The 13,922-nt window shown below is 41.8% G+C and overlaps 1 protein-coding gene across 2 annotated transcripts in view; it reads left to right on the forward strand.

Moving 5' to 3' along the window:
* The first annotated feature begins 305 nt into the window (after nt 1-305).
* The window catches only part of LMBR1 (limb development membrane protein 1), a 78,983-nt gene continuing 65,366 nt past the window's right edge, over nt 306-13,922 (forward strand). Inside the window, exon 1 of one of the 2 annotated variants that reach the window (XM_054058240.1) lies at nt 306-569. In XM_054058240.1, the coding sequence (XP_053914215.1) occupies nt 507-569 (63 nt within the window). In that variant the 5' untranslated portion in view covers nt 306-506. The remainder of the gene's footprint in view (nt 570-13,922) is intronic. The other variant, XM_054058239.1, reaches the window with a different exon arrangement.

Genomic DNA, 13,922 nt, shown 5'->3' on the forward strand with positions numbered 1-13,922 from the left:
CAGCGCCGCGTTGCTTCCTGAGGGCGGCAGGCCCTTCCGAACCCCGCGGGCTTCCCAAGCTACCCAGGGCGCCGCGCTCTGCCCCGACCACGCCCCCTTTAGCCCCGCCCCGCCATCGCTAAACCACGCCCATCCCGCAAACGCATTTGGGCGGTGTGGCCGCGCCCCCATACCGTACCCACGCCCCGTTGCAATAGCCACGCCTCCAGCCCATAGGCTGCCCCTCGTGGCCACGCCCACCCCGGGGGCGGTGGTGCGCGCGGGGGCGCCGCGCGGTGACGCAGCAGGAGGAGCCGCGGCGGTGCCGTCATCCCGCCCTTCCTCCTTCTCCTCCTCCTCGGTGTCAGAGCGGCGGAGCCCTCTGAGTCGCCGCCGGGCCGCGGGTAGGGGAGCAGCCGGCGCTGCCGCTGGCCATGGTGGCGTGCCCGCCGCCGCGGGGGCAGCAGCAGCAGGCGGCGCGGCGGCGGCGGCCGCCATTGCGCGCGGGGGCCGCGGGACTATGAAGAATGGAAGCGGACGAGGTGACGATCCGCGAGCAGAACTTCCACAGCCAAGTGCGGGAGTACACGGTAGGCGGCACCGCCCCCGCAGCCCCCTCATCGCCCTCCCCGCCGGTCGGTGCGTGGCCCCACGCTCCCCTTCCCTCGCTTTGCCCCTCGCCCCGGCTCCGTGCCCACCGCCTCGGGCATGGCCGTGCCCCCCCCGCTCCGGCCCGGCGGCGACCCGCGTGGGTCCTCCCGTCCTGTTCCTTCACGGGCAGAGCAGAGCGTTCCTGATGCTCCAGGGTCTCCCTGTGCCTTCCTGATACTCCAGGGTGCCCCTCTTCCTGTGCCTTCAGGGGCAGAGCCCGGCGTTCCTGGTGCGTCAGGGTCTCCCTGTGCCTTCCTGATGCTCCAGGGTGCCCCTCTTCCTGTGCCTTCAGGGGCAGAGCCCGGCGTTCCTGGTGCGTCAGGGTCTCCCTGTGACTTCCTGATGCTCCAGGGTCCCCACCGTCGTGTGACTTCAGGAGCAGAGCCAGGTTGGTGTGCCAGGGTCTCACTGTGCCTTCAGAGGCAGAGCCAGGCATTCCTGATGCTCCTGGGGTTCCCCTCTCCTTGTGCCTTCCTGCTGCACCAGGGTCTCACTGTGCCTTCCGAGGTAGAGTCAGGCGTTCCTGGTGCTCCTGGGGTCCCCCTCTCCCTGTGCCTTCCTGCTGCACCAGGGTACCCCTGTGCGTTCAGACGCGTTTGTTCGTGCCGCTACTCTGCGCTGTGCTGCCCTTCGGCACCTCAGCTCTCAGCGCAGCCCTCCTTGCTGTGAGCTCCGCATTTCGTGGATATTTCGGGATATTGAGGTCTTCCTGCCTTTTGCTGCGCTGTTCGCCGCAGCTGTGTGTAATCTTTCCGTTTTCCTTGACCCCTCCGTGCTGCTGCACGCCCCGGTTTTCCCAGGGGAGCAGCAGTGCCTGTCCCGTCTCCCTCATCCTGCTGGAGTGCAGTGCAACACCGCGCCTGACAGGCGGGTGCAGGGAGCCACTGCTAATCCCTCTCCAACAGCCTTATACCTGTTCTTAGGGCTGTTCAAAGCCCACAGAGGTGTTTTGATGGGGCTTGTGTCTCTTCTGCTTCGGTTCCAGGCAGGAGATAGATGCTGCACATTGGAGACATGCTGTGCTGTGTTCTGTGCACGTGTCATCTGAATTTGGCTGGGTAATTGCATTTGCTTTGCAGTCACTGCTGTCTTTCTTGAATGCAAACACGATTTCATCATTTAGCTTGAAATATTTTTCAGCTGTTTTGGGAGACAAAATATCACTGTTAACTTATTTAGGTAGGCCTATAGCTAGGTTATATGATACAAGAGACTTGCTTGGATCCCTGGTATACTAATTTTTTTTCTATATCTTGAGAATCCATATGTTAAGACCTTCATTCTTTTGGTGAAGTGTTATGTTTCTGGGATATTTTTTCCTGACAACTTCAAAACAAGTCTGTGTGAAGATAACTTCAGGAGATTTTCTGGACCTTCCTTTTTCTATGAGTGAATGTAGTATAGGTCATGAGAACTGTGACCAGTGGAGAGACATAAAAACAAAATTACTTTTTTGTAGAGAAGGCTTCAAGTTTTATCTTTATCTCCTTTGCGCTGTGAAAACACAGGGGTATGCTCAAATCACACATCTCTTCTTGATGCTAGCATCCATCTTTTCCCTAGGGTCTGTTTTTCCATTTGTGTTTCTTTGTGCAGTAATTGTCTCCTACTTACATCCAATGGAGTCTTGTTCTGATAACATCATATGCTACGTATTGGTCTTTTGTACCTAGTAGGACACACAAATTTTGAGTCTGAAAGGAATTGCTGTGTGCAGCCTCTCCAGGTGCTGTTACAAATAGTGAAGATCTTGCTTTCTTAAGGAACCAGCTCATCCATTCTGTAGCTACTTTTCTAAAGCTTTTTCAGCCTCTGTGGAGCAACTGGTAACTCTTTCTTTTGGTGTAAACGTGTAAGAAATGATGTAAGACATCAGCAACTCATATTTTAGAGGTGCAGTGTTGCTTTATTTGAACAATGAATGAGTTCTTGTTCTTGAAACTGTATTTGGATCTTTAATATTGATGTCAAGCCATCTGTGTTGTTGAATCAATGGGGATAATAATAACAATCTTACCTTTTAAATCATGCATTGGTACAGTTGTGATCGTCTTTAATTTGTGTTGAAAGGCCACAGAGCTTTATGAGGGCATAAGCTGCTGCCATCCACAGCTGAGTATACAACCTTCTTGTGGCTCTTGCATTGCTGCAGAAGTGTTTTGCAAGTATGATTACACTTTTGTGGTTAGTTTAAGCATAACAAAGTACACAGATTCTGTTGCTTACATGTATATTATGTTAGCATTCCCCCTAATTATTCCTGCCCTGGCTGGTCATGAAGTTATATGGTGAATATAATGTCTTAAAATATGGAAATAGACAGTTGTCGTGTGTGTAGTGGGTATAATCATCGGTCCCTCAGCTGGAAGAGGGATCGTAAACATAATCCACTTTCTGATGATGCACAAGATTTTCATTCCAGCTGCAGGTGGGCTGGTGGCAGTGAAGCAGCTAATAGAAGGTTTTGATGTTTTTTGTGTGATGTTACAGCAGAGGAAACCTCTGCATACCTGTTCATAGAAGTAAGTAATGTTTATGGAATCTGGTAGTACTGTCCTGTCTTTGGAGATCTAGCTGTGTGGCACAATCTTTACTGGAAGCTAAAAAGTAAAATTTATGAGAGAAGAGAAATCAAAGTAAGTTGATGTAGTTGAAAAGAAAACCCTCTTCCTTTTTCTTTTAAAGATTTTCTTCATTTTCTTTGGATAGATAGAAGTTGTGCTCTCTGATTGAGCCCTAAAGGCATGCTAAGCTTAACTTCAATGTAATGTTTCATTTCTATTTCATCTGCACTCTGAACCGGCAAGTTAAAGTTTTCCATGAAGTTGTGTTACCTAACAAAAATCAAAGGCTTGTTATCCTTCTGCTGATGGTGTCCATCTCTTTCTGTAGGTTCTAACTTATGCTAATTCCACCTTGAAAAGAGAAATGTTTCTGACGCATGTATAGATTGAACAAGAGTAGTAAAAGATAAATCTTTTGCCTGCTTTTGAGATGACTGTCTCTGTAATCTAATGCTTAATTTAACTCCAGCCCATTCACTCTTGACCTTGTTTGGGATGTCTGTACAATACCTGTTATTTTCTACCGGGTGCCTGTTTGCAAGAAAATTAATCTGCCTTGCATCTTGTTGCTTCATGAGGATGATCTACTAATAGGAGGTTAACTCCCTGATCTAGTTTTGGCATAACTCTTCAAATGTGAGTCTGCTATTTTGACGATCTGTTGTTTGGAATAGTCACTGAAAACAGCCAGACTATTTCAGACTTATACTAACTTTAAAATTCAGAATCAGTAAAGTAAAAAATAGAGATTGAGAACTGATGACCGGGTATAAGACACATGGCACAGCCGTGAGTTTGCTCTGAGTTAATAGGACCCTTGACTGCAATAAAGCTAGAGTCATACTCAGTTCTAACTTAAACTTTGTTTCTGAAAAGCAGCTTTAGTTATTTAGAAAATATAGAGATGTCTGTGTTCTGTGCTTGATCAGCATCTGTGTGAAAGAGCTGTAAAAGCCAGACAATGTTCTGTGTTACTCTGATACTATCTTCTATTTTTGTACACTTAATTAGTTTGCCTTTCTTGATCCTTTAGGTTCACTTATAGGTTGCTGAGGTATTGTACATCGATGGAAGGTATTTCATCTTTTAGGGAACTGCTTTTCCTTTGTTTCCTTTTAGTCTGTTTATACAACATAGCTATAAAGGGTTCCTTTTCCACTAGTGGTGGTGTGAACTGTTTATTTCAAACCCATATCAGGTGAGTGCAATGGTTCAGTCTCTGTTCTCCTGGATTTACTTTTTAGACTATTCTTACACTTCTTTTTTTTCTGGTTTGAATCTTCTATTTGGCAATATAGGTTCGTGTTTTTAAAATTTAGATGCATGTTTTGATGTTATTTTTCCATTGACAAAGTGAAGATATTGAGTTTGTAAAAATATACACATACACTTGGCTATGAGGTTTCCTTGGCAAAATAAATATACTGTGCTTATGTTTGTATTGTGGGGAATGCTTTGGAAGAAAATAATTTGGTGACGATAGCATTATTAGTTGGCTTAAGAACAGACATGACATATTTGGAAATGACGCAGTTATATTAAATGTCATGACAAAAATCAGTCCTGATAGAATAAGTTAATATACAAAAGTACTATTTAGCTCTCATGGCTCTATGCAAATCCAGGCAGATGTTAAAACTGGGGTAATGTGTAATTTTATGACTAATAGTGTCACATGCCTGCAGTTAAAGGACTAAGTGTTTTCAGGGGTGTAGGCTTCAGATCCTAGTATTAAGTATTAAGACATAGTTTTTCTACTTGTTAATATCTACAAGAAACCTTCTATTTTTTCTTTAAATCATACCACTCTTAAATATTAAGGTGGTGTTTGTTTTTTTTTTTGTTACAGGTGATATCATGGCTATTTTGTATGTGTATGTGTAAATCTGAATTTAAAAATAATTTCCAGCAGTTAAGAGAGGCCTTCTTAGGTAGTTTCAACTGTATCATGTCTTGGATTTTTGTCTGAACTTCTCACTAATACCACTGGCTTAATTTTCTTCTCTGGCTTCTTTTCATACCTTTTGTCCTCCCCCCCTCTATTTTGGGTAGAGAGGTGTTCAGGATTCTTCTTACACAAACTGGTACAGCATTGTTACTGCTGGTGTTTGTCCCTTGTAGGGCTGTAAAATGAGAGCTTATGTGAACTCTGTACTCCTGGTGGTAGTGTGCACTTCTTTCTGACCAGTTCTGTTTCCTTAATTTTATGCCCCAGACAAAATCTGTAATCTTCACCAACCCTTTTTTCGTGCCAGAAGTGATAAAATTTTGATAGCGGGCCAGGAAGAAAATGCTGACCAGAAGCATGAGTGATTTTTAAGGACAAACTTATTACAAATCCTGAAATGCTTTTATTTGGATTTTTATGTAAGTTTATCTTTTATTCAATAAAATAGATGCCTTTCAATTTTTTTTAACCATGCTCTGAAAATTTGAGGAGTGATTTATATCTTAAGTGGTTGCTTGTATCTCAAAAATAACTTTGCCTAGATTTCTCGGTATTGTTTTTTTTTAAATGCTTGGGGACAGAAATAAATAAAGGAATGTTTGTGGTAGTGGCTGGAGGTGTATGGCTGAAAGATTTGTGTACATTTAACATAATACCATACATAAAATGTTGGCATCATTCTGTCATCTTGAAAATACACCTTTACTTCTAAACATGAGTCCTGTACTGAACTTTAAGAAGTAATGAGTCATTTTCTGGCTGCTGGTCCTGAGCATCAGCGCTGGTGCATCCATCTGGAATCAATAAGCGTCTCCAAAATCTTGGTGTAGACAAGTTGATAGGGAGATGGTGATTCCCCAAACAAGAACAACTTTTGGACAGTTCTACATTCTGTTTACATAAAATAAGCGTGAAAGGCTGATGTGTGAAACGTTGCTATTAGTTACAGTTCAGAATAATTCCTTTTGAATACTGATGTTTGTGGTAGCAATTGGCCAAAAGGGCAGCGCACTTCATGGAAGGTATGGACAGTTGTTTAAGAAGATTTAGTTCAAAATGTAAATTTGGTTTGAGAAAATGTAATGGAAAGTGAAAGAACTGACAGCAGACAAAACCAGTTCCTGATTGCAAGACCACAGAGAAGTATATCCATCCTGGGTTTTGTTTGGATAGCTGGTCATGTAGTAGAGGCACTGGATAAGATGGCAGGATGTAACTGAGAGATTGTAGAGTTGTAATGAATGTCTCAGTCTTTGCTGTGATGTAGGGATGCTGAGTGTGGTGGAATTTATAAGCCCTCTGGGAAAGGAGAGTTGAGAAGTGGGTGAAGCAGGGACTAGAGCAGCAGAGGATCTGCTGGTAATATTGGAGCAGAGAGAGAATCCAAAGCATGTTGCCAATGAAGTTATGATAAAGAAAGTGAGAGTTCAGTTCTGGTGACATAGATGGGAATTTGGGTTAAGGAAGACTGTCTAAAGAAAACATTTAATTAAAAACAAGCTTACTGCTTTCATTTGAAGATTGTGTAAGTGATTTTTTTTTTAAAATTAAAAAAAACCATAGTGCTTTCTCCTTTCTGTCTTTCACCCTCCTCTATTTCATTTGGTATTTTTCCTCATTGAGGAGGGCAGTGATAATACTGAGAAAGCCTTAACTTCTGTAATTTTCTACTCTTTCCATGGCCCCCTTCCTTCCCCCGCTTACCTTGGGAACCACTGAAGCCCTTCTGTAAACACATACTGTCCAAGGCCTGGGGACACTGACTTCTTGGTAACATTAATGTGCAAGAATTCACATCACTTGTAAAACAGGAACAAGAGAGACTTTGAAGGTCATGGTTGTCGTTTGTTTTTATGCGTACAGTAATTAACAGCCTTGGTTGTTGCATCACTCTGAAAGGTAGAGATGGCCTCAAAGAAGTTACTGCTGTAACCCTGATGAGCCATCCATGTGACAAGTGGAATTGCATCACGTTTCCAGCAGCTTTGAGCTGTTGCTGTTTGAGGCCCAATTTACTCATGAAGACGGTGACAAAATTTACGTTGACGTTCCATCAGCTTAATGTTGAGTATATATTGTAGTGCTGTTGAGCTGCTTCCCATGCAGAGATTTCTAATTTCTTGATTAACTGAATATATTAAAAGTTGTTTCTAACTGCCACCAGCATGGTTCCAAGAAAGACCCCAGTGCTTTGTTCTGCTTTAGTATTTGACTGTATTGATAATAACTTAGCCTTGAAAATTTTTTATTAACTAGGAAAAATAATAGTGTAGGACTTTGTTTCAGTTTCTATATTTCCATGTCACATGTGTTCTCCACAGCAAATAGTGTGTGTTGAGATGGTATTTAAGTCTGTATATCGTAGAGTTTAGTATACAGAGGATAGAAGCAGTATATGTGCATGACTTCCCTCCCTCTGCTTTACTTTTGTGGTTTATAGTGGTGTGGTTTCCAGTGTTAGGCTTCTCAATTGTCCTAAAAATGTGGTGCTTCGCAGTTTTACTGTTGATTTTAAGCACCTGTTTATGCTTTGAGTATCCCATTTTTCCATTACCTCGTTGTACTTTTTATTTTTAACTTATTTAGATGATGGGAAGAATTGATGTTGGCGACTTACGTTGAATTTGACAATAGCAACATGTCTAAAATATTTAAGACTGTGATAACTTATGTCCAATAGAGTCTGCATAGCTGGTAAGATTTATGAAAACATTTAAACTGTATTCATGGAATCACAGAATGGTTTGGGTTGGAAGTGAACTTAAATATCATCCAGTTCCAGGCCTCCTGCAATGGGCAGGGACACCTCCCACTGCATCAAGTTGCTCAAAGCCTCATCCAGCCTGGCCTTGAACACCTGCAGGATGTATAGCTAACTATGTACCTATAGATGCTTTTGGTTTGGGAGTGGAGGTGAGAGAAAAAAAAAAAAAAGATTTGGCACTTAAAAAGTCTACAGCGTGTATATTTGAGAAGACAAGGAAGAGGATTTTTGAGTTTGGAAGAGAAAATGAATTAGCTTTGTCTTCGAAGATAATTATGAATATTACCTTGGGAATTAGTATTAACCAAAGAAGCTGCCTTAACACAAATAACTTGTTTATCAAGTTTGTATTAACAAGACCTTTGAGTTTTTGTCAGAAAGGAATTTTTAATGAAATGACTCTGAAGTTTTAATTTAACCAATTATTCAAAGTTTTACAAGTTAGCTATAATACTTCCATTCAGTGTCAGAATGTTAGTGTGATCTAGGCTGTTGTATTGGTGTTAATTCTAGAGGGTGTTTTTAAATCTTGCATTAATGCTGAAAAATATTCTTGAATCCAATTTTAATGGTATTTCTGTAGCCCTTACACGTCAAAGAAAAATTACTTCTAGTGAGTTTTTGAGGGGTTTTGAGTATATCACTGGATATAGAATACACTATCCAGAACAAACATATCTTGGACTAAGTACTAATGGTCCTGGAGTTGTCTTAACACTTTTTTTTTAACCCAACAATGTAGATGCATTCTTATTAAGTATATAAAAGGGAACTTGAAAGCTAACAGGTTCATGTATCAATTGGAATTGCTTCATGAGTTTGAAGTGGAGTTCTGCTGCTGGTGAAGTCAACGGGAAGGTAGTTTTAAGTGAATGACATGTAGAAGCTCCCTTCTGAAGGGCTGCAGAGACTTTTTTTTTTTTATCTTTGGCTGAGCAGTATTTCTAGTACACAGAATATGTCTTTGGATGTTTTGTACTTTGTTAGATCCTGGAATTTGTTCCTAGATGAGGAAGTCTAGGCACACAGGCTCTATGCCACTCATAATTTTTTTGTTACTTAAGAACCAACGAAAAAGTGGGTCAACCTCTTGCACGTGTCTTAAGCCAAGGAGGAGTCCTGTGAGGTGACCATATGTGTATCGAAAATCATAGGTGTGGAGGGCTGTGTAAAATTAATCTGTAGTCATATGATACGTTTGACTTCTTCTCATAAGCTTGGATTTAGCGTGTCATGCGAAGTGTCTCAGGACAGATGGATTAGAGTGAACCTCATCTAACCACAGTGTGCAGAGTTTTTAAGAATAAATAGTTAATATCTCATTTTGAGAAAAATGAGATGCCCAAAGTAGATGATACTATGAATGCCGAGGTCAGACTGAGAGCATAATTATAAAATTTCAGTTTTCTTTAGTGTGCATAGTTTGTTATAGATAACTTACTGTTGGCACATCCAAAAGAGGTGGAATGCCTTGTTTGCTTTCATGTGCAATGGAATTATTAGAAATAGAGCCGACCTGCATGTGTCCATCTGTGTTTTCCTGCTGTTTATTCCTTCCACCCTTTCCACAAGTAAACAAATGTAGTTGCCAAGTAGGAAGAAGCATTTTAGTTGCACTGTGGCATTTTGATGGACATCGAAATACTTGAACAGCACAAGAGCAGGAAAAGATGGGTGTACAATGTTATGTTTAGTTGTACTTCTGGGTTTTAATTTCTATAATAGAAAACAACAATACTTCTTTTCTGTAGGTAGCATTTACAGCCAAGCAAAACACTCACACTTCCTTTTTCAGCTCTTAAACATGTTCTTGGATGTGTTCTGCAGTAGCCTTCTCTTTTTCTCTGTGCTGTTTTTTCTATTTAGAGAAAGGGACATGCTCTGTAAAGTAACAGCAAGAAGTGGAGATATTCTTCATTATATTTGTAGTTGCTTTTTTTGTGTATCCTTGGCATGGAAATGTGGGTGGATGCAATGGCAGTAACATTTTTTTTGTTTTAATACTGATACAGCCACTTTAAAATAACTTTATTTTCTTCCTTCCCTTATTCCTTAGTTTTTTTCGAGCTTCTTGATCTTTCATTTCATACATAGCATAGTAAAATGCTCTTCACTTCTTGCTTGTTTTGCTTCTCTGGGTTTACTCTTCCTATTCTAAATGCTAGTATGCAGTCAAGTGGAAAGAAAGGACAACTTATCTATATTGATGCTTTTAAAGTGGAAATCTTGAACCTGTGTTTAATGCTTGGAAATGTGTTAAAGAATGTTGTTAAGGTCTGTGACTTTTCCGCAAAGCAGTTCTGTGGTGGTTCCTTACTGCCAAAAGATGTTGTTCTGTAAGATACCCAGCTTTTTCGTTGTGGGAGGACATCCCTGACACAGTCCTACAGGGGCTTGTGCTTACACCAGCACTTCTAAACACATTCATAAATGTTCTGAAGAAGGGTATAAATTGAGATGACAGGGTTTCTAATGGTGCTAATTTATTCAGGGTAGTTGAAGAGAAGGGTGACTGGACCCCAGCGCCGTGCTCAGAGGAGGGTCAGCTATGATACCAGACTAGGTTACCCAGGACTTGAAAACCTCTGTACACCTTGCTGAGCAACTGGTTCCACTACTTGGCTTCCCTCATGGAGAGGATTTATCTTTACCTCCAGTCTCATGTCTCATCCTTCCACTCTGCACCACTGTCAACAGACCCAGCTTTACCTCCTTGATGGCCTCCTCATTGGTACTGGAAGCTGCTGTCGGGTCCTTCTGAAGCCTTGATGTCCTTGGATTGGACAGGGTGAGGTCCTTCAGACTATCTGCACCCACCTCCTGGCCATCTTGGTGATCTTTCTTTCCTCCAATTACCAGTGACTTTCCTGTACTGGAGGCTCAAAACTGGACATAGTATTCACCTGTGACCTGGTGAATACTAACTGGAGAGAATTACTTTCTATGATTATTGGCTTTGCTTCTGGTTATATAGTCCAGGATGTTCCTTGGAGTGTTTTCTGCTGGGGCTCGCTGGTTGTTGGGTATTGAACAGTTGTTGGATGACACAGCTGTATGCTTTTTCTCAGGTATAAACTATAGCTATATTTCCTGCACAACACTTGGGAGGAATATCGTGCTATATAAATAGAAGCTATTGATCTTTTTGTGCACAAAAGTGCAGCTCTTAGTGCACGCACACGAATTACAGTTGTGAAAGATGAATGTGTCTTGTGCATGGGGGGGGAGGGAGAGAGAATCTCGTGCGTTTTGAGCATATTCTTTCTTAGCATGAAAGTTTAGCTCTAGCACTTGCAACAGAAGATGATGCTTTACCAATCCAAGGCATGAATTTCAGTGCCAAAGTTTTAAAGATCATCCACACGGACAAATTAGTGTCAGCTGATCTTTAGTAACTGTCAGTGAGATAAGTACAGCGTCACTTGAGTTAGTTCAGTTCTTATTACTCGTGTTTAATGCTAGTCTCTGCGGTGCCAGCCCCTTAGACGCACATAGTTACGATATGAAATGCATGAGGTTTATCTCCATTCTTGCAGGAGCTGAGAGCTGTCAGATACTGATCCAAAAGTATGACTTGGATCATACTTGGATGTCTTTGCGTGACAGACCCAAAAGTATGACTCAATGGAAAAGCTGGATACAAGATAGCTAGGAATGTAGTGCAGTATGTCTGCAGAAGCAGCCTCTGTTGGTGTGTCCAGTGTGTTAGCTAAGCAGGAGCATAAAGCACTTCCTTTCTTAAATGAAGATGTCCAGGGGAAGGCAGGTTTCTTTTGCTTGTCCTCCTAGAGGTTCTATTTATTCCATGCAAAGAGACGTGAACGAATTATGTGCTTGAAGTCTGGAGACTTCTTAATGTGCTACCAGTTAAAAGGGAGCCCCTATATGTGACATAGAATCTGTATTTTGTTTTCAGTTACTGAGTGGTGTGGAGCGTGTTAAAAATTATTAAGCATTGCTTCGCTTGACTGTTTGGCTGTAACCACATAACATTCTCAGATTCCTTGTAATTTTCTTTATATATTGATACAGCTGGTTAAACATAGACTGAGAATGTGCCTGCTGGTTTAAAACAGCTTCCCAGGAACGGTTGGTTTATGGCAACAGATCCACGACTACTTTGACCCTCTGTAAAGCTGCAATGAATAGGGCTACAAAGTTGATGAAGGGTTTAGAGGTGTAGCTGTATGAGGAGTAGCTAAAGTCACTTGGTCTGTTCAGCCGGGAGGAGACTGAAGGGAGACCTCAGTGCGGTCTACGGCTTCCTCACAAGGGGAGGACAAGGAGCATGTGCTGATCTCTTCTTCCTGGAAACCAATAATAGGACGTGAGGGAATGACAGGAGGATGTGCCAGGGGAGGTTTAGGTTGGAGGTAGGGAAAAGGTTCTTCACTTGGAAGGTGGTGGAGCACTGCAACAGGCTCTCCAGGGATGTAGTCACGGCACCAAGCCTGACCATATTCGAGAAGCATTTGGATAATGTCCTCAGAAACGTGATGTGAATGTTGGGGTTGCCCTGTGCGGGGACAGGAATTGTATTTGATGATCCTTGTGGGTCCCTTTCAACTCAGGACATTCTAAGAGTCTATGAACTTAAGGAAATAAATTTTAAGATTGGAAGTTGTTATTTGTTGGGTTTTTTGTTTTAAGTTGACACTCTCAGGAAACGTCAAAAATATTTTTTCATCACAGTTGTGTACACTCTGCACAGTATCTTCATTGTCTCAAGTCAAACCAGCAAGATCTTCATTTGAGTTCCAGTGAAAAACTCCTTGCAGAGAACTGAGGGTTATGAGGAATACAGCTTGTCCTAGAGTTGCTGCATTTGCAGCATCCTTAGCTTTTGTCAGCAGTTATTGTAGAGATGGGTGATGGCATAGAACACTGCTTTTTGGTTGAAAACATGGCTTGCAGTATGATTTGGATTTAATGTTGTATTACAATATTGGCTACAATGCTGTCACATAGTTTTCCAAAGAAAAAGATGGAATTTGAGGAATATAGGCTCTTCTTTCACTGAAGATGCCAATCTAGCTTTATGTATGGTGTTCTTTTTTGATTACTCCACAACTTTTAGTGTCAATACCGATTCTTTCTAGTAAGTGATTAGAAAGGGAAGTTGAAAGATGATTTGGGAGACTGTGAACATAGAGGTGAATTTCCTGACTTAATTTTTATTGTAAAGAAAACCAAATTAGGAATCGTTAGGAACTATGTTTTCTGAAGCCACGTGAGTATTGGTAGAATGTTTCTTTTGCATATGCCAAGGGCCATATAGAGGAATGCATTGGGAGGTATTTTTTAAACTAGGGTCAGTGGGCCTTAGGGGAAGAGCTGTAAAGTGAGTAAGGAACTGGCTGTAGTGTACATGCCAGTAGGTGTTGCATTTGTAGGGGGAAGCTACTATTCAGTTTCCTTGAGTATCAATAATGAGAGCAATCTTGCTGAACTTGGATAAAAATGAAGTAAAACATCCTGTTGTTAGCGCAAAACCAATTCTTTAGGAGATGCAGTCAATGCAGAGGAAGATTAGAACATGGTGCAGAAAGGACTCGATTACCCCAAAATAACAGACATAGTATGAAATTAAGGTGTGATTTTTAAAAGGAAAAAAAGTGATGAACTTAAACCCGAGAAACAAGTTTCTACTGTAACTTGAGAGCTGCTCTGCTGGAAGCAATTGAGGAGGACAGTGTGGATGGATTCAGCGATCGGAGGATAGTACTAAGTTACTGGGATGGTTCTCAGTGAATGTGTTGAGGTATTTTCTGTACAGAAAGGAAGTGCTGTTTTATGTAGCCATAAGGCCTTACCTGGAGTACTGCATACAAGGCTAGTCATTCATGATTAAGAAATGGGAACCTAAGCTAGCACAAATACAAACAACGGCTGTATTTTTTTTTTTTCAGTATGAAAATATCCTGAAAACAAAGAGCAGTATAAAGAGTAAGAACCCAGGATTGCAGTGTGACAGCACAGTGGAGTCTATTTTTTGGCTATCATGGGCACCACGTTC

Source organism: Cuculus canorus, chromosome 2 (genome assembly GCF_017976375.1).
Source record: "Cuculus canorus isolate bCucCan1 chromosome 2, bCucCan1.pri, whole genome shotgun sequence".
NCBI classification, from domain to species: Eukaryota; Metazoa; Chordata; class Aves; order Cuculiformes; family Cuculidae; genus Cuculus; species Cuculus canorus.